The sequence below is a fragment of the Perna viridis genome, chromosome 7, assembly GCF_037379345.1.
Source record: "Perna viridis isolate PV_CMFRI_1.1 ecotype Kerala chromosome 7, ASM3737934v1, whole genome shotgun sequence".
NCBI lineage: Eukaryota > Metazoa > Mollusca > Bivalvia > Mytilida > Mytilidae > Perna > Perna viridis.
Window position 1 is genome coordinate 27446160 of NC_142451.1, and position 21456 is coordinate 27467615.

The 21456-nt window shown below is 34.5% G+C and overlaps 2 protein-coding genes across 2 annotated transcripts; one reads left to right on the forward strand and one right to left on the reverse strand.

The window, feature by feature from the left end:
- The first annotated feature begins 8724 nt into the window (after positions 1 to 8724).
- On the forward strand, positions 8725 to 13519 carry LOC148612100 (uncharacterized). Its single transcript, XM_088595445.1, has 7 exons — positions 8725 to 8848; positions 9333 to 9488; positions 9650 to 9717; positions 10781 to 10919; positions 12097 to 12155; positions 12497 to 12794; positions 13086 to 13519. The coding sequence occupies exons 2-7, from the start codon at positions 9335 to 9337 to the stop codon at positions 13235 to 13237; spliced, it is 870 nt and encodes a 289-aa protein (XP_088451571.1). The 5' UTR covers positions 8725 to 8848; positions 9333 to 9334; the 3' UTR covers positions 13238 to 13519.
- Positions 13520 to 17021: 3502 nt separating this feature from the next.
- LOC148612101 (uncharacterized) lies at positions 17022 to 21019 on the reverse strand. Its single transcript, XM_088595446.1, has 7 exons — positions 20895 to 21019; positions 20361 to 20506; positions 20173 to 20240; positions 19650 to 19785; positions 19017 to 19075; positions 17857 to 18154; positions 17022 to 17585 (listed from the first exon to the last, which is right to left on the reverse strand). Exons 2-7 carry the CDS (start codon positions 20401 to 20403, stop codon positions 17437 to 17439), a joined length of 753 nt encoding a protein of 250 aa, XP_088451572.1. The 5' UTR covers positions 20404 to 20506; positions 20895 to 21019; the 3' UTR covers positions 17022 to 17436.
- Positions 21020 to 21456: the final 437 nt, after the last annotated feature.

The following is a 21456-nucleotide window of genomic DNA, read 5'->3' on the forward strand; positions in this document are numbered from 1 at the left end:
AAGAAGTCAGGAAATGATCACGTGATGCACCAGGAAAACCCCAATAAATTGAAAGTAGAAAAATCGCTTATTTTAAAACCTGTTTTATCAAACAAATCTCATAGAAAACGTTTTTATAGCAGTTTTAGTAATTTCAAAACAGTTTTACTGTAGAATGCAACTTAAAAGATTTTTTTTTTTTAATTTCATTTAAAACGACCTTAAGTTAAGGTAGAACGGTACTATTTCTCATTATTTTAGGTTAGCCTTTTGTGTACCCTACTTAAGTAAATACTTCTGGATACTGTGATTGGACAAATTGTGCTGATACCCAAAATGTTTTATTAATTCCAGGCTTTAACATTATTATACTTTTAAAAAATTGCATCATATTTTTTGAAAACCATTTTATATGAATATTATGAATTTTTAAAATTTATGTGACATTCGCAGAAAAAGTTGGGGGAACTTTAGCCCGAAACATCATCTGTTTAAAATACCCAAGAATCAAGACGGTTTTGCTGTGACTTCGATCGCAATTTTAGTTCGAGAAATGAAGATATTACTGAAAAAAGTCAGTTTATAGCTCCGTCATTGTTTTAAAGGTGTGAATTTTTCAAAAGTTTCACTATTGTCGCCTATGGGAAATAAATAATACCGTTCTACCTTAACCGTCCTGCGTTGTTCCAAGAAATTGGAAACCTGCGTCTGCGAGACCCGCAGCTATTATATCCAATGAGAAACCTTCTTACATATTCGTGATGAGAGAATTCATTTGCATATCCAACTGATTCTTTTATTAAATTAATTTGCATACAAAATAGCCTTGCGTGATAAAATTAATTTTGTCTCACAAAATTGACTTTTGTGACACAAAATAGACTTTTGTCTCACAAAATTAATTTTTGTGATACAAAATTGAAAATTCATTTCTGTTGAATAAATTCACTTTTGTCTACACACCTCCTGCTTTTTTGATAATATTCAGATTCACTCACTAAAGTCTACCACACACATGATAAGAAATTAAAAATATACGTTTTTACAAACATTTTTTGATACAAAATGAAGTTCAACCCAAATTTCCAATAATATTTTATTGAATGAAGCGCAGTACATTTTTTTTGTAATTAAAACAAATAAATATATTTTTTTTTATAAGATTACTCTTTCGTAACCGCGGTACCGGTACGGCCCGGTCGAATGTTTCTCAATCAAAACAACTGGTTACCAGGTGGTGAGGGTAATGTTTTCGTTCCATAAGTTTCTCCCGAATTTATAGCGCGAGCTTTAGATCGCTTATGATATTGACCAGGGAACCAGATATTTAACAAGTGGCAATATATATATATCGGGGCCTTGAATATGTTTATGACCTATATAGTCATTTATCAATTGTCACGAGCCCTTGTGTCTGAATCGGAAACTGGGTAATATTATAACAAGTTCAATGCTAACCGATCATTTTATCTTTCGATAAATTTCTCGGCAGATATAGTGATGTAGAGATCAAATAATGGTCGTTAAAAATAGAGGATACATCATTGATTGAAATTGTATTGTCAGGTCGGTGGGTTTAGACAAGTCATGTATGTATCTTGGGCAGCAGCAATTTGATTTTCTGGGGGAAGGGTGGGTGGCTATGGGTGTTTTTTTTTCTAAGACTGAGTAAAACAATTTTTCCAGGGACAATTAAAAACATTTTTTTTCACCATCTATTGAAAACTATATTTTTTTAGTTATTTCATTTCTTCTTTTTCATGCTTTAAATTAGGCATCAATTTAATTTCTAGTCCTTTTTTTAAATTATTTTTTTCACATTTTCCAGAAACAAACCATTTGTTAAAAAAAATACCCCCCTCTTTCCACATACACACGAAAAATCAAATGGTTGATGCCTTCATACATGAAAGTGTATTCAACCTTTTGAAAATAAATTAACAGACAGGCAAGGGAAACAAAATAGAAGCAAATATACATGATGTATCTTAGCTACCAAAAATATGAGATCGTAAAATGGTTTGTTTGTTTGTTTGTTGGGGTTTAACGTCCGAGCAGCTATATTCAGACGATAAACATGAAAAAGGGATGGGACACAAGGACAATGGGTCGACAAATTTTGATTGCCACTGGAAATAGGGAGAACTATGGAAATATGGATCGGGCAATTTAGCCTCCTGTGGCGGAGCCCTATGGTTCCTACTCCGAGAGAATACCACAGTAGGGTTCTTTAACGTGCGAGGAACGTGACACATTTCCCAACACGGTGCGCCACTATGGTTTGCGGTCAGGTTTTCCGTATTATAGCCTGACAACCCCAGCATTTAACACGCCAGGGGTACCCCATTCCACCACCTGGGGCACACATCCCAGTTGCTCTGTGGGCAGAGCGCCCTAGCCCCCGGCTAGGGTTCTGAGCACTATTTAGTCGCCTTTTACAACAAGCTTAGCGCTGCTGAAGGCCTATTCTTTCAACACCCGGACCTGCACGGGGCGATCGTGAAATGGTGTACAATAAATCAAAATATAATACTAGTACTTTATAGTCACCAAGAATTATGAAAAAAAAACTCAGAATGTGACGACTCTTTCCGCTACACTGCTTCATCGTATCAAATTGATACAGGGAAGACAACGTAAACTGAAAGAAGGATCTAGTGCGACTAAATACTATTCAAATCAGAAAGTTAAGTAGGAATAAATTATCTTCGTCAAGTAAAAAAAAAGTTACAGTAATCATATTTCTAGATTTAAATGTATATTTAATGAGCATACTTGATCACGATAAATCATTCCTGCATATCTTGATGGCTTGAATAGCTTTCAGTAAAAATTAGATAACAAATACGTTTGATGTCATCATATGTTTACGCAGACTGTCGACGCACTTGTTCAAATCGTCTTCAATAAAATTCCATTGCCATCTCAAAAACTGGTATAGATAAAACCGGCAGGCAAAAAGGCAGCAAAAAGCATCAGGAAAGTCCAGAGGCCTCCACAAAACAATGGTAAGCAAGAGAAATTGACGCCAAAGGCAACAAGGAGACGTGATGTGGGAAATGATAAAACGCCAGTCCCGGCGATCTCAGCACAGCCACAAGGTGAACTTTCTCATCAAAACTCGGCCGTTACATTCGCAGCTAATCGATCCACAACACCCACCAGCTGGGAATTGACAAAAAGACCATCAGAAATATCCTTGGGATGGTCTGCCTTGACCGGCGGCAAACACAAAGCATCTGGAGTCCCAATGGTAGAAAACGTTCAGAACGAGTACCAAAGGCAACTAGAAAGTCAGGTAGCCACTGCTGATGGAACAATGAGGCCAATCGCGAGCCAGGTGTCAACACAATGTGTTCTAAATAGGGGTACTACGCCGGGTAGGTTTCAATGCACAGCATTTTCATCAGATTTTTTGGGGAAGCACAATACAGGGGTCATTGGGCTGGGATATCATGCATATAAACCAAACACCATATTACACAACGAGAGTATTTAATCCCATCGGTGCTCATATTCCAACAAAAATCGACGAAAAAATATGGGCGGGCGAACATATAGACCTTCCTAATTTGTTAAAATTTACAAAAGATTTGGCCAGACCATCATCTTAATAGAAATATTACATTAAATGGGGACCAACTTACAGGGGTCCAACAAGAGCAAACCCCTCTGACAAACATACATGTATGGACCTCGGCATTCATGACATTTATGGCGGTCATGTCGAAAAAAAAATGAAGTACATGTATAGCGTCTCGTCATTAGTGACGATTATCCAGTTAGTTAAGGAGGCAGACCTAGGATAAGGGACATAACCCTTTCAAATCATTGAAACGTTTGTGTAAAGCATTTTACATCAATTTCATCTAAGCATCAAAGTAACTTGGTTTAATTTCATTATATTTCAAATGAAAGCTTGATAAAATTGAATATGATGCAAACATATCACTGATTTCAAGAGTTATGTCCCTTACTCTAGGACTACCTCCTTAAATTCCCTTTTCATTAAATATATTTTAAACCGATTTTTTAAAATGAACACCTCTCTGAATCAAACAATCCAGAAAAGAAAAAGATTTTTCCTACCGAAATGGAATGTGAAAATCAAACATTTTGTGATCCTCAAAATATTGTGAAGGTGTTAAATTCTCATTGTACGTCAACTGCTGATGCATTAGTCGGTAATTATGTTTCAGGTATTATTTAAGTTTGTTATAAAAATAAACATATGAAAAACTAAGGGGATACGAAGATTTCAAAATAAAATTGGTTCCTGTCGATGAAGTATATAGACAGTTAAAACATTTAGATTTGAACAAGTCCGCCAGCGAAAGCTATATTTTATAGCCTAGCTGGCCGAGTGGTCTAGGGCGCTGGACTTTGTGCAGGCGGTATTGCCATAGATGTCACAGGAGTTCGAGTCCCGCGGAGAGAACGACCAAAAATTTGCATCGCAAATAGACAATTGTTAAAAATACAATATCGGTCACCATTGATTTTTGCACAAGTCTATAAATGCGTGTTTTCATAATATATATATAAAGTTTCTCGTGATGTTACGCGTCAGAATCGCGTTATAAAGCGAAAAATATATTTTTTATCTACAAAAATGAGCTGCATGGGTTTGCATGATGCTATTATTTGTGACATTTACTTTGTTTTTTTTTTTATCGGAATAAATTTTGGGTTTTCTAATGCAAACTACGGACTTTGTCATTGGTCAACTAAACGCCTCTTAAATGACATATTCGTGTGTAAAACTGCAATCACCATTGAATTAACAAAAAATAGGACAATGTAGTTTGTTTCCAGGACCATTACATGCATTATTTTGTTGTGCACCTTTGACTGACATTTTTGTAGTATTGAATAAAGGTTACAAAAACCCAATGACCATTTCTGCAATTTTTCGGCTGCTATCTTTTCATTTGACGCTCTTAATCAAGAATAAAAATAAAGGATGAGTGGAAAGGCGATTTTCCGCATCTTTGCGTAAAAAAAATCATTTTTAAAAAGCCTAGGAGAACCATGATAGTAGCACAAGACAAGTCAACATTTGTTTTATGTGTTCACTAACGTGTGAAGTATCAAGACACTGAAGGGTCAGTTTGAACAAGTGGTCGCATTAGAAGCTAAGCGATTTCCACTTTTTATTGGGGTGCCAAAAATTGTTTTTATGTGAAAGGTCATATGTGATGGACGACCAGAACTATGAATGGTTAAAAAATATTCTGACGGAAGTGAGTGGACACGGAAGTAGACGATTGCGCAAGTGCGGAGGCGCTTTTTGTCTGCGTATGAATAAATAATTTATTTAATACGCCCCCGAAAGGGGTGTTAATAATTGTATTATCAACTGGGTTCTGTTACCTGTATGCATAAGTACTTATGGTCAGAAAAACATAAATATCTGATTTCAAGGCGGTTTGTACCTTCAGTAATGGCAGTTTCATTTGCATACCCGAGATATACTTTGTAAATGCAATTGAAAACTAAACTAGTCTCGGGAAATATTCGCTAGCTTCGATGATTAAATACAAATCGAATCATAGCTTTTTCCAAGATAGGGACGGCCAAAACAGTCGAAAGCATGACGTCCATAAAAAATGTCAAGTGGCTGTCTTAGGTAGTTGCAGTGAAAACTTTATTACTAACAAAATGTCTTGGATTACACATAATTCATGGTACATAAAAAGTGCAAAACGTTAATGGAGCAAAATGAAACGAAAATAATCGATAAAAAGTTAATCGACACGAACTTACTCGTAACAAATAAATGAAAACGAATTAAATTTTAAAATAAACGAAACAAATCGAACCAGAATGAAATGGAACGAAATGAGATAAAAAATCAAAAACGTTTCGTAGTTTTTAGGTACCGTTTGTTTTACCTATGCCGGACAATTCGAACGAAAGACATTTCGGGCAATATCGATAAGGAGCATGTAATCGTACATCAGGAAGAGGGAGCTTAGCATGATAAAACAGGGCTTATAAAATGGAAGTTGGCAAGAATTCATGTTTCTTTGGGAGTGTTTCAGGTTTCATCAATCTCATTTTGCTATTTTGAACATTTTTGGCTGTGTAGAAATGCACTAAGTTTCCCAGAAGAAAGTGATTAGTTTCATAGTTTCAGGGAACACACTGAATTCCGTCCATCAGACTTAGGCAGATCCTAAAATCATATTAGCTTAAAAGGCTGGCCGTGTCTTATCTTTATTTAATGTTAAGAATAAAATTGTACGCATTTTTATAAAGAATCTGATGGTATTTTGATGGCAAACTTTTAGAATCTTTTTTATGTACATGTAGTTGCACTTACAGTTTTGGTTGTTAATCATACCTTGTTCTCAAATGACACAAGCTAATAGTTTCAAACGAAGTTAGATTAGGATGCAACAATTGATCAAATTGTTAAATTTACTTGCTACTTTAAGTAAATTATTACGTTTTTTTTTTAATTATTTTTTTCTATTGTTCATTAGTGCCCAATTTAAGAGCCGCCATCCCTTGTCTTGTGCGGATTCCCATCCACATTTCAGACAAACCAGCGACTTGAACAATGAGAAATCATTATTTTCTCAACTGTTACCCATGATACGCGACTGGTTATCCTTGCTAAGTTGTTGTGTATCTAATAATGCTCACCGAACATTGAACCTAGATCTATGCATTTCAATTACATTATTTGTATTTGCGTGTATTCTGAACAAAAGTAGTCAAAATGAATAAAGCTGAGAATGTGTACTTTAAAATCATATTTGCAATTACTACAAAAGTGTATGAATGATGTTTACATGAGTGTAATTTGCCTCCATGATGTGAGTTAGCAGAAAAGATAAAAATGTAGATTTTCAGTATTACTGATTCAAGTAAATTTTCACAGGCACTTGGGACCAGGATTTCTTAAAAATTTTCCTAAAAAAATATCATTAAATTATTTTGTTTCCATAATTAAGTTATTATGCGTGTTCTCTAACATGTCCGCTTACTATTTATTACTGTTTATACTATGCCTGGTTTTCATCTATATACTTCTCTAACAAGGCTAGAAACCGTAAATTCTAAGAAGAGAACATTTTTTAACCAACGGTAACTCCGCTTCTTTTTTGTCTTACAATTTTTTTTCCAGTCAGTATCGACGAATCGTTCGTTTCTTATCGTATTTTCCTTCTAGCGAAATACTTATTTCCGAAACGACAGTGTCTTTATAGTCAGAAAATAAACTTTTAAACTTCGAATGCATGGAAAATGTTTCCGTGCCCGGAAATTTCTTATAATTTCCAGGGAAGTAACACAGATTGACTCCCGAGATGTTCCGTATTTGCTGAAATGAAAGAAAAGGCATAAGTTCCGATCAGGAGTATACTTGGCGCAAAATTTAGAAAAGTTGTAAAAATGGAAAAAAAAAGAAATCCTGGTCCGAAGTGCCTGTGTAAATCTTGTGAAGAATTTCTCCGATCGTCATACCATTAGCATAATGATTTTGAAAGCTTTATTTTCCAAGCTTTGCAATGATTTGCAAATTTAAGATGTCATGAAATTCCCAGTGAAACTTTGAAAATTACTTTTTTAACATTGTAAACTAAAGGAAACGTTAGAAGTGATTTGTGAGACCTTGATGATTAGGAAATGGAAATTGTATAGAATGCACTGTGCAGAATTAAATATTAAGGGAAATAACTCTGTAAATGACACTAAAATTCAATAGAAACTATTGGATTTTTTACGTTTATTATCTTCTAAAAGCAGATAGATTGGAATAGATGATTAAACATGTATAGAACTATAAAGAAACTTTTAAAATAACAAAAATAAAAATATGTAACCTTTTTTCGGATGTATCTCATATTAAAGAATTTGCATGATTCTTACAAAGGCTGATATTTATATAAACTGTTCTATTCCAATTTCATTTTCTGTGTCTCTTTATTATCATTTTGTCATTTTAGTGCATTTTGATTCATGCTTCACCGAGCCGCACCGAAAGCATTCCGATTATTTTTGTTAAGGGGTGCACTATACAGTTACATTAAGGCGCACTGTTTCGCACACCAAGTTACCCCGGTCAAATTTTGTAAAACATAAAATTAAAAGTTGAAATTTGGTGGATATATTGTTTAAATGTAGTTACGCATTTACACATAGACAGATGTAATATATGTAATGGTAAACAGGTGTAATTTAAAGGAAGAATGGTATCCGGAACGTTTCAGTCCCCTGCCGTATTAGGTTCTCTCCTCAGCATAAGATGGCTGATTTTCAAAATACCTTATTTCTCACGAAGTTTTGGAACTAAAATTGTGAGAGAATGGATCGAAAAGGGTCTTATTATTTTTACCCTTTTTCCAACTACTCCATGCATGCTGTCATCCTGTGGTAGTGTCTAAGTGCCTGATATTTTATAAAACATAATAATTGGCTGTTAGTTTGGAAAGGCACCCCTGATTTGTACTAAAACTCAGTAATATTTTTTTCAGTATGTTACCATGGCTACTGGATTTTATAACAATAATCACTAAATTACTTATAAATGACTTGAACCTCCACACACCAAGGATTTCAAAGATATGCATTTTTTATGACAAAACACTAGACATTTCTGTGCGGACAGCCTGAAAACAGCTTTATTTCAACAAAATGAGACCAAATATACAGAAATGACCTAACTGTATTGTACTACCTAAGTTTGTGTGAAATTTCTAACGTCACAGAGCGACGTTCCTGACGACGGCATTGTCGGTGAACTATCTAGACAGTACAGACGTGTTTTTTTTTCTGGGAGAAGAATTAACGTTGTTTACCGTCAGACTCCCCATATCTTCATAGCGCCAGACTAGATATTAAGAGTGGTTTTACGAAATTAGTAAGCACTTAAGATTGCTTCATACATTTCTTTGCCTTCATTCTGTTTTACTTTCTTTTCTCTGCATTTCTATTGGAAATATTTAGTTTACATGTTGTATTATTGATTTATTTTTTTTTAAATAGAAATACTAGTTTTGTCAAAGATTATTAGGAACTATGGGATCATGTCTCACCGCATGTCTGGTTTGCACTCATGCATAGGCGGACCCAGAAATTTGTAAACTGAGGGACAGTTTCCAGGCTATAATTTTCACATTTTTCGCAATTATTTTAACAAAACTGACAAAAGTTTCTTTCGCAAAAGGGGATTAAAACCTTCGAACCACCACCCTCTAATCAACCACTGCTGAACACATATCTGTACAGACTTCTGCAGAATTTGACAAAAACTATTAATTATGAGAAAACTGTAGAAGCTTTGGAAAGTGCTGTTCAATCTTCGTTGAAGTTACACAAACCTTATAAACAGAATCTTCTTTCAGACATGGACAGAAAAGCTCGAGAAAGGAAGAAAAGTTTCCGTCTGCAACAGGTACCAATACCAGCACGAGACTTCCATTTCTCTTTGACACCATATCAGCTGACAAAAGAAGCCATGAGCTGTAAAATCAGAAACGTCAATGCAAATAACAATGAAGGTAAGAAAACGACGTTGCTGACTAATGAAATTACAAATTATATGGTCGATCATGGACAAAGGCTATTTTTAATCACAGTGATCTATGTTCTATTCATACCAAAACAGCTTTTTGTTTTGTTTTGTTTTGATTTTGTCATTATATGACCTTTCAACTTGCAGGTCAGCATGCCGTAAATAAGGGAAAAGGAACAGAGGTCGGACCAATATGTACCAAATATCAGATTGAGGTAGGTATACCACATGAAGGGTAATAATAAAATTAAAAAAATTAAAAGGTCAATTATTTAAGAACAATTGTGAGGTCTTTCCCACCCAGCCCGCTCTGCTTTAAATCTTGAATAATGCCATGAACCTCTTAAACAATTAGCACTATTTCCAGGCAGCTCCAAAAGAGCTCAATGAGACGAGATGACTTATCTCTTAAATATATTCGGAATGAAGAGGTTTTTAATAATTACTGAATTTACAAAATAATTCTTATACTTATTATAAACATCAATAAGTAGTATGATTAATAATGAAGTATATTTTCTCATTAATTAATCAATTATTAATAAAGAATCTAGATGAGGGTTTTTATTCGCTTAAAAAATCAAATCAGGTTTTCCGTATTATAGCCTGACAACCCCAGCATGTAACACACAAGGGGTACCCAATTCCACCACCTGGGGCACACAACCCAGTTGCTCTGTGGGCAGCCCCGTGCAGGTCCGGGTGTAAGAATAGGCCTGCAGCAGCGCTAAGCTTGCCGTAAAAGGCGACTAAATAGTGCTCAGAAACCCAGCCGAAGGCTAGGCGCTCTGCCCACAGAGCAACTGGGATGTGTGCCCCAGGTGGTGGAATGGGGTACCCCTGGCGTGTTACATGCTGGGGTTGTCAGGCTATAATACGTAAAACCTGACCGCAAACCATAGTGGAGCACCGTGTTTGGAAAGATGCCACGTTCCTCGCACGCTAAAGAACCCTGCTGTGGTATTCGATAGGAGAAGGAACCTTTGCGCTCCGCTACAGGAGGCTAAATTGCCCGACCTTACCCATCCCTCCCTTTTTCTGGTGACAATCAAAATTTGTTGACCCTACTATTCTTGTGTCCCATCCCTTTTTTTCATTTCATCATCATTTCATGTTCATTTTATCATCCATTTCATGTTCATCGTCTGAATATAGCTGAAATATTGCTGCTCGGACGTTAAACCCCTACAATCAACTTTGACCCCACTCTAAATATATATATATATAAGATAAAACATTTAAACATGAGCACGAACATGAATTTTTTATGTTGTACAGGTGACCTTGACCGAAGATGAATCTATCAAAACATTCTGTCAAGATGTTATCTCCGCAGCAATTTTCGAGGTAGCACTAGAAGAGAGACGTAAATTGGAACCAGTTTACCATGTTGAAATGACAAGAAGCCATGAAATAGGTATAATAAATTATGAATGTAAAATCACAACCATTGTTTTAAATATGAGACCGAAGTTCTAGTCTTACAAATAAAAAGTTAAATAATCCTAGCTAGTGGTTGTTCTCGCATTTTTTTCTAAATATTCCGTATTTGTATGTGTTTTAATTTTGCACATAATATACTGAAATCAGAGCATCGGCGTTTTTGAGGTTATATTTTAAAACCTAAGGGTCATGAAACTTTAATGGATCAAAATCATTTTGTTGGAAATGACGTATTTAATTTCGAAATAATTCCTTGAAATGAAGGTTGCACTATACAGATGTGATTGGTGTCCACTGTTTCGTACACAAAATTTTAATTTTGTAAAACTTTAAAATAAAAGGTAAAACTTTATGTAAATGTTGATTGTGGGTAGTAGAACATTCGTACATGAACAGATGCAATACTTGTGAAGGTAAAAAAGGTGTAAAATGCATGTCTTAAGCAATCCGGAAAGATTCAGGTCCTCTGCACCAACTGCCTGTTTTTCAAAAATTAAAAATTTCGCACGAACTTTAAGAATTCAAATCATGAACAAATGCAAAGAAAAAAATACAGTTGTTTTGGGGGTTTTACCATGTCTGTTTAATTTTCCTCGTAGTTTTAAAGTGTCTAATATTTTAGAAAATCCTTAAAAAAGTTAATTTTGGGAAGGCACCCAAAAATGGTTATATAAACTGATATTTTCTTAATATGTTACCGTAGCTACAGAATTTTATGACAACATATATAAGAATGCATATATTTTCATGGATCTCCGTAATGATTGGATTTGAAAAATATATACTTTTTTATAGGAAAAGTTTGGGATTGCTTGTTTAAGTGTCTCAATATAGCTTTTTTTCCACTAATTGTCATAAAATTATCTGCAGTGACCTATCTATAGAGTGGCATCTAATGTAGGCACAAACTTTCGAGTAACTGTTTAAGAAAGTTCCCGTACTTCTAGGTCGATACATCATCGATGCATCATTAAAAGTCGTCCTTTGAGTACCAATTTCTCGGTCCCTCATAGGCAAACATGAAATACTATAAACAGCTACGAGGACTGCATCGTCTAATGGAAAACAAAAAGAATGAACAAATGAGTTGTTTAAGTCTACGTATTTGATTGTCAATGACGACTGTCATTTGCTTATCATATCTATTTCAGATCAACTTGATAGGACAAATAGAGCAGATGACATTGCCCTACAGAAAAAAGAAAATGTGGTTTGTACAAAAAAACAAAAAACAACAAAAAAACAAAAAACAAACAAACAAACAAACAAACAAAATAATTATTAGTTAACTTGTCTCATTGACAATTTAAAAAAAATTGTAGTAAATGTGTTTTATTGACAGTCAAGAAATTGTACCTAATAAAACGTATTCCAAACCGTGAACATGTTTAGTTACACAAAGAATCTCTTAAATACAGTTTTATTTTATTTAAACCCGTCAAAAAGTAATAACGAAGTGGCTGTGCTATTAACCCCATCCAAAGTGTCCACTTTGAAAGCATTACAACTTTGTAACACACTTCACTTGCACAGAATGTCTTCTTCGCACAGGACTACAGCAAGAAAGACAAGAAAAAACTAAAAGAAATTGAAAAGACAAAAGACAAAGAGAACAAGAAATTACAAAAGTTCCAAGAAAAAACAACTAAAGAATACATTAAAATGGTGAATGAAAAATATAAAGAGAGATATGAGTTGAAGCTAAGAGAATGGGAAAAGCAGGCAAATGAAAACAAGAAGAAAGTAAAAGAGGGAGCAAAGCTGGTAAAGAAAGAACTAGAGAGGAAAAAGAAAGAAACGAAACTAAAGGAGAAAGACATGAAGAAGGAAAAGAAGAATTCCGAGAAAGGTATAAACGTATTTCTTTTGAATGAATCGTTTTGATATCTTTTGAAGCAATTTTAAAATCTTCTGAATATTTTCAACGTTCTGTCATACTTTTAATTAAATAATTTTAATACTACCAGATGTTGAACAGTACAAGAAATACTTATTCAGTAATTTTCTGACTAGCACCCCCCCCCCCCCAAAAAAAAAAAAAAAAAAAAAAAAAAAAAACAAGAAATAAAACAAAAATAAAACAAAACAAAAATAAAACAAAACAAAAATCACAAATATAACGCTTTTCCTTATTTTGTAGAAGAAAAGAAAGCATTCTCAGGAGCTTCAAACTCAACTAAACATAGCATTCCAAAAGAAGAAAATGGAAAACACAAATCCAAAATCAGGATCTTCGACCGTTTGAGAAATCTCTTTGCGTTCTGTTGTGCAGCGGATGGGAATGCCGATTAGGCAAATGTTTGTTTTAGTAACTGAAAATGATGAAGTGACTTTTGACAGTAATCATAGATCTAGCTATAATTGTCTGAGCATACTCTATCAAACTAAATTATTCTTACTTATCTTTATGTCCTGAATATAACAAAGAAGTATTCAATTTTAAATTACTGTACACCTTTCATGAACTCATTTATTTTTGTAGCGAAGATACATCATGTATATTTGTTTCTATTTTGTTTCCCTTAAATATCTGTTTATTTATTTAATCGAGTATTAAAACTCTATAAATTGTCATTTTCATTAATGTTTTACTGCCTTTGTATGGTATCCAAATACTGTGTGCTTTAGAATGCAAGGCAGATGGGGTTCTTTTAAAATGGAAATCAAGGGATTCAAACGATAATAACAAAACAAAAAACATTACGTAAACTTGAACAAGAAAGTAGACACACGCCACAAAGAACAAAAAATATATATACATAGAAATTAAATCAAAATGAGCAACTCGGACCCAACTATATGCTTGGAGCATGGAGTAGTTGCTCCGATAGGGTAAACTTTCTCTGCTTCCTAAAAAACCTCCGGCGGATGGTACATTATGTAGATGAAAATAATACTCAGTCACAGTGAACAAAATCGGTTTCCAAGATGCAGATAGATACACCATGTAATAATCACGATTTCATGGTAAAGACCATAAAACGATTGTATTCTTGACTTCAGCAGTCATATGATCATTGGTTGCAGAGCATGAGACATTCGTTTGTAGTCCCTATCTGGGAACAAATGAGAAATTAATGTCCACTGTTAGAATGTCAAAAATCATTGGAGGATACATGTACTCGACTTTTCTCGTTGCACACAGAAAAATCTGTAAACACAAGATAAGGAAAGCTACATAAGAACAATGGCAACCACTGGACTACCAGTTCCTGGCTTGGGACAGGCACATACAGTATGTGGAGAGGTTTGTGAGCGCTCAACCCTCCTCTTTTAAAGTGTTTGCATTCTGAGGCTACGATCTGAAGAGTTAAACCTGATTTCAATATATATATTGAAATCAGGTTTAACTCTTCAGATCGTATATATTGAAATCAGGTTTAACTCTTCAGATCGTAGCCTCAGAATGCAAACACTTTAAAAAGATAGGACAAAAGACAACAAGCAGTATGTACATCGAAATAGTACTCGCTTTTTCTGTAAGCGATTTCCAAATACAAAAACAACTGATAAGCATACCTTATTTACTCAAACAAAAATATCAATAAAAACACGTCCAACAGTATTTATTAATAACATGTAATAAAATGTCTAAGTAAAACAAAATCACCTCCCTCTTTTTCCTCAAATTTACAGTGTTTTTCGTGAGTAAACCACACCCCTTTTCAGTTAATCAAAAGCAGCGTAACAGTGTACTGCTGACTCGGATCGCATGCCGAATGGAAACTAAATTCCGAACAGTTTCATGGTTACAATGCAATTTTAAATGTAAAATCAACACTGTTAAATGCGAAAAATAAATCATATATTTTGCGGTGTAATGTTGTACATGTACGACCGAGGAAAGGAAAACTATGATCCATTGAATAAAACAGTTTTCATGGTGCAGATGGATACACCACAACGATCCACGAGTTCATGATGACAACCATAAAACTTCTGTAGTGATGACGTCAATCTTGTAGCAACATAACCCTGTTCCAGAAGCCTATTTGTTAGAGTTCTAGCGCGATACAAAAAGTCTGCGTAGTTTCGGCAAGCTCTGGCATAAGGTATGAGTTGTGATATGAACACTCCATACGCAGGTGCTGAAGGGATGTTGCCACAGATAAAAGGAACGTTGACAATTTTGATTGAAAATTCATCACGTTTGTCGTAAAGTTTGGTCAATAGTTTTCCTTTACCATCGATTTCTAAGTGTAGGTCAAGATATGAGGCTGACTTCACAGTGTCTGTAGTATCCTTTATCTCAAGTTCTTTTGGATAGATGCGATGTATCAAATCCCCGAAATTAGGATTGTTTAAAGATAATACGTCATCTATAAAGCGGAAACTGAGATTGAAGGATCTAGCCAAACGATATTCTTTCTTTCTGATCAGATCAGCTATAAAGTCAGCCTCATAAGAGTGAAGGAATAGGTCAGCAAGTAAAGGAGCACAATTTGTTCCCATTGCAATGCCGACCGTTTGTTGAAAAAACACGTCCACCACACTGGGCAAATATGTTGTCGATTAAAAATTCCAGCATTTTGTAAACATCTTCCTCCGTATTTTTGGAAGATGATTGGGAATTTTTTCTTACAAAGTATGAGGAATCTCTACCAAGAACTATATATTTGTATCTATGTGTACCATCTTTTTTTGGAAAAAAACAACGACGTATAATGTTTTTAAGTCGGGATTTTAACTGAGAATGGGAAATAGAAGTATACAGTGTTGAAAAATCAAAGGTTTTAATGCTATTATATTCAGATAATTGTCTTGAACTAATTGTCTCCAAAAGATCTTTCGAATTTATCAGGATCCACATTGAATTAATACCACTACGGGAGTAACAAGTGTTGTGGTAGGTTTGTTTTGTTTGTTGGGGTTTAACGTCCGAGCAGCAATATTTTAGCTATATTCAGACGATGAGCATGAAATTGATGATAAAATGAACATGAAATGATGATGAAATGAAAAGGGGATGGGACACAAGGACAATAGGGTCAACAAAGTTTGATTGCCACTGGAAATAGGGAGAGGTGGATAGGGTTGGGCAATTTAGCCTCCTGTGGCGGAGCCCTATGGTTCCTACTCCGGGAGAATACCACAGTAGGGTTCTTTAACGTGCAAGGAACGTGGCATCTTTCCGAACACGGTGCACCACTATGGTTTGCGGTCAGGTTTTCCGTATTATAGCCTGACAACCCCAGCATGTAACACGCCAGGGGTACCCCATTCCACCAACTGGGGCACACATCCCAGTTGCTCTGTGGGCAAAGCGCCCTAGCCCCCGGCTAGGGTTCTGAGCACTATTTAGTCGCCTTTTACGACAAGCTTAGCGCTGCTGCAGGCCTATTCTTTTAACACCCGGACCTGCACGGGGCTGTTGTGGTAGGACTGCAGACCCTCTTTGACAGTTGTGAGTATAGAATTTAAAAGTTTTGAAAGTATGGTACAATGGTAATTTTATATTATTAACTATGGAAGAAAAAAGAAAGAAAACAAACACGATTTGTTGTCCGTTACCCTGACAACCTTATTTCTTGCCCAAATTTAAAACTACTTCGATTTGGACAAAATTTGGTTTCGAGTGTGAAAATGAAATGCCGAATATAAATTTTGTGATTTCTGCGACTGATTTTCCGCCAAAACTTCAAAATGCTCCGATTTGGGTGTGATTTTGTTTTTAGGGTGAAAATAATGTGCCGCATCTATAAATATTTAGGTTTCGAGATAATATGTGTACGGGAGGTGACTTTCGCGAAACGTAATTTTTTGTTTATTATTTATTTATCTTTGTTGTGTGTGTCTACTTTCTTAATCAAGTTTATGGATTGTGTTTTCTTTTTTTTTATTGTTGATCGTTTGCATGAATCCTGATTCCCTTGGTTTCCCTTAAATAACGACTCTATCTGCCTAGGATTCCAAAGCACATAGTGCAGGTGTCAGTTTCACAAAAAGTCGTAAGTGTGAAATTGATCGTAAATCATCAGGTTACAATGCTATTTTAGTTTACGACGTCATTATTTACGATCAATTTTACACTTACGACTTTTTGTGAAACTGACACCTGGGGTGCCATACAAAAGCATTAAAACTTTAGTCAAAAATGAGTTGAGTAAATAAATGTTAACTTTATTAAAACTCGATTAAATAAATAATCAGACATGCAAGGGAAACAAAAAAACACCTAATATACAAAGTCATGATGTATCTTTGCTATAAAAAAAATTAGTTCATGAAATGGTGTGCAGTATATCAAAGTTGAATACCTGTCTGTTATATTCACCAAGAAGTTAAATATCAGTAAATAAACGAGATTCATGGACGAAGTAATGACAGACATTACACCTACTTAAATGCAGTGATTTGAAAACAAATTAAAAACTATTCAATCTGTACAGATAAGTAATGATAAATAAGATTATACATGTACAATTATAGCTAGATCTATGATTATTGTCAAAAGTCACTTCAGTGCTTCAATCTCTGAAATAAACATTTGCCTAATCAGCTCTTCCATCAGATGCACGACAGACAGTAAAGAGACTCCTCAAACGGTCGAAGAACCCGATTCTTGATTTGTGTTTTCCATTTTCTTCTTTTGTATTGCAGCCTTTAGTTGAGTTTTCACTTGAGATTGTTTTCTTTTCTTCTGAAAAATAGAGAAAAGCACTAAATTAGTATTTTTTTTTTGCTGAGGGGCTCTTTTGGGAGGTGGGGAAGGGGGGTGGCTAACAAGAAAATTTAATAAAGGCAAAATGTTTAAGGAACCATTTAACTGATTAAGTTTCTTGCATTATTCAACATCTGGTAGCATTAAAATTAATGATTTATATGACAGAACTTTGAAAAATATTCAAAAGATTTTAGAATTGCTTCAAAAAGATATCAAAACGATTCATTCAAAAGAAATATGTTTATACCTTTCTCGGAATTCTTCTTTTCCTTCTTCGTGTATTTTTCCTTTAGTTTCATTTCTTTCTTTTCCCTCTCTAGATCTTTCTTTGCTAGAGTTACCTCCTCTTTTTCTTTTTTCTTGTTATCTTTTACCTGCTTTTCCCATTCTCTCAGTTTCAATTTATTTCTCTCTTTATATTTTTCATTCACCATTTTAATGTATTCTTTAGTTGTTTTTTCTTGGAATTTTTGTAATTTCTTGTTCTCTTTGTCATTTGTCTTTTTAATTTCTTTTAGTTTTTTCTTGTCTTTCTTGCTGTAGTCCTATGCGAAGAAGAAATTGCCAGTGACTTGTGTTACAATGTTACAATATTGAAATGGTATTCAAGGGGACATTTTTGGGAAGTGGTTTATAGCCATAGCCTCTTTGTTTCACTCTTTGACGATTTTTTATCAACAAACTATACTTAAGTGATTCTTTGTGTAACTAAGTCATGGTTAGGAATACTTTTTATTAGGTACACTTTCTTGACGGTCACTAAAACACACAATGAAGAATCCCATGGGATAAAAAAATCCCATGATTTTTAAATTGAAACTATAAGTTTATTTTATCAAAAATTGTAAAATAAAATGCATTTCATTAAATCCCATGCGAATCTGCATCCAATGGTTACTCACATGACATGGTAGGTTGAAGAAAAAGCAGCGCAAGATTTGCAATTCAGTGTTTTGCAAATTTAAATTGTCTTGTGTTACATTTACTAACTGAGACAAGTTAAGTAGCAGTCTTTGTAAGAATCATGCAAATTGTGTAACATGTGATACACCAAAAAGGCTATATATTTTTGTTGTTTTTGTTATTAAGTTCCTTTATATGATGAAATGTATAAGCATTCATTTCAATCTGTCTGCTCTTAGGAGATAATTTACATTGAAAGTCCATTAATTTCTACTGTATTTTGGTGTCATTTACAGAGTTATCCCCCTTTTGTTGAATTCTACAGAACATTCTATGTCACTTATGAACAGGGGTTATATGAAAAAAAAAACATATCAATTTCTGTTTCGTATAATGTTTTCAACAAAATATAAAAAATATAAATAGGCTTTGCAATCATGAATCACATTTTGCATGATTCTTAGCTGGAGTAGTACTACTAAAGTAATAATTTTTTGTACCAACCAGATTTTCTTTTTTCTGTAGGGCAATGTCTTCTATTCCATGTGTCCTACCAAGTTGATCTAAAAGTGAAATGATAAACAAATGACAGACATTTTTGAAAATCGAATGCTTTTAGTGACTCTTTTTGTAAATGTATCATTTTTTAATGTTCATTTTTCATTTTCATATAGACAATGTATTCCTCTTAGCGGTCAATGATTGTTTTCAGGCTTTGACTATTTGGACAATTGTTAATTTGTTAATGATGCTTCGATGATGTATCGACCTAGTAGTACGGGAGTATGCGAGACTTTATAGAACAGCTACTCTGACCTCTGTGCATGCATTGGAAGTTCAAACAACCATTTCGAAATTACGTACGTCATTTCCTACAATTTTTTTTTTTTTTTTTTGGATCCATTAAAGTTTACGAACCCGACGCTTCATCCCTTAGGAATTTAAAATATAATCCAAAACCCCGGAGGCTCTAATATCACTATGACAGGTAATGAGCTGTGTTCAAATCACGTGGTACAAATATGGAAGTTTGAAAAAATGCAGGAACAACCATTGACCAGGAACATTATATATGGCCACTCTAGAACTTCGGCCTCATATTAAAACAACGGTTGTGATTTGAAATTCATATTTTACCTATTTCATGCCTTGTCATTTCAACATGGTCAACTGGTTCCAATTTAAGTCTTTCTTCGAGTGCTACCTCAAAAGTGGCTACAGAGATAATATCTTGACAGAATGTTCCGATAGCTTCATCTTCGGTCGTGATCACCTGTACGACATAAAGCATTCATGTTCGTGTTCATGTTACGAAAGGCTTTATCTAATTTATATTTTGGGTGATCAAATTTGCAATAAAGCAAGAGACCAGCAATTTGATTTTATTACAAAATATTCATTTTGGACTAATCTTACAACCAGAATATGCGTTTTACTTTTTATAACAAAGTCAGTGTGCTAGTCTGACAAAAAAAAACAACTATAAGTGAACAGGTAATTGTTAATGCCTGTATTGCGGTGGTTTCTAACTTTACAGTTTTTATTCTAATATTGCATTTTCCTAATGGGACTTTCCTTTTGACATTTTCTTTTTAACTTTTGCCTGGAGTTTATCAGTTCGGTAATTTTGTTATTACCTTTCTTGTGGTATAATACCTACCTCAATCTGATATTTAGTACATGGTGGTCTGACCTCTGTTCCTTTTTCCTTATTTACGGCATGCTGACCTGCAAGTTGAAAGGTCAAATAATGTCGAAACAAAAAAATTAATAGAACATAGACCACCGTGATTAAAAATAACCTCTGTCAATGATCGATCATTTAACTTGTTAATTTTGTTCATTTACCTTCATTGTTCTTTTGCTTGACGTTTCTGATTTTACAGATCATGGCTTCTCTCGTCAGCTGACATGGTGTCAAAGAGAAGTGGAAGTCTCGTGCTGGTATTGCAGACGGAAACTTTTCTTTCTTTCTCGAGCTTTTCTTTCCATGTCTGAAAGAAGATACTTTTAAATACCTTTTGTCAAAATCTGCAGAAGTCTGTACAGCTTCATGTTCAGCAGCGGTGAATGGAGGGGGTGGTGGTTCGATGGTTTTAATACCATTTTGTGAAAGAAACTTTTGTTATCAATTTTGTAAAAAAACAATAGTGCAAAAACGAGCAAATAATAGCACGTGGAACCGTCTGGATCTGCCTCAGCATGAGCACAAACCAGACATGCAATGAGACAATCCCGTAGTTCCTAGTAATCTTTAACAAAACTAGTATTCCTATTTGAAAAATACAACATGTAAACTAAATGCTTCCAATAGAAGTGCAGAGAAAAGAAAAAAAAAAGAATGAAGGAAAAGAAATTTATGAAGCAATTTTAAGTACTTACTGATTTTGTAAAAATCACACCTAAAATCGAGTCTGACAATTTGAAGATATTGGGAGTCTAACGATAAACAACGTAAATTCTTCTCCCAGACAAAAACACGTCTGTACTATCTAGATAGTTCACCGACGGTGCCGTCGTCAGGAACGTCGGTCTGTGACGTTAGAAATTCATACAAGCTTCACCAACATACTCCGAATGCTTCCGGTGCGGCTCGGTGAAGCATAAAACAAAACAATTTAAAGAAAAATAAGCAACCATGCACTAAAAAGACACAGTGATAATAAAGAGACACAGAAAATAAAATTCAAAACATGAAACATAAAATGATAAAGTCAAAGCCTACTACCGAGCATCGCATCAAATTTTTGCTTTGTTAAGTAATGTAATTAAAAATAATGAATGACAGCTGAAATGGTCAATAAAGATTATATAACGTGCGCTGAGATAACCCTCGTGACCCCGGTTTTAATGGACAATACTTTACCTAATACTCAATGGGTCTAACATTCTGTTTACCGATAACTTTGTTTATTTTCCTAATATGTGGTTGAAAGCGGGGGTA

Excerpts from the sequence above, each read along its gene's own strand:
- LOC148612100 (XM_088595445.1), top strand. The coding sequence starts at position 9,335 with ATGGACAGAAAAGCTCGAGAAAGGAAGAAAAGTTTCCGTCTGCAACAG. Across the intron at positions 9,718-10,780 it reads GTACCAAATATCAGATTGAG|GTGACCTTGACCGAAGATGA; the intron begins GTAGGTATACCA and ends TATGTTGTACAG. Across the intron at positions 12,795-13,085 it reads AAAGAAGAATTCCGAGAAAG|AAGAAAAGAAAGCATTCTCA; the intron begins GTATAAACGTAT and ends CTTATTTTGTAG.
- LOC148612101 (XM_088595446.1), bottom strand. The coding sequence starts at position 20,403 with ATGATCTGTAAAATCAGAAACGTCAAGCAAAAGAACAATGAAG. Across the intron at positions 20,241-20,360 it reads CAAGCAAAAGAACAATGAAG|GTCAGCATGCCGTAAATAAG; the intron begins GTAAATGAACAA and ends TTCAACTTGCAG. Across the intron at positions 18,155-19,016 it reads TACAGAAAAAAGAAAATCTG|GACTACAGCAAGAAAGACAA; the intron begins GTTGGTACAAAA and ends TTCTTCGCATAG.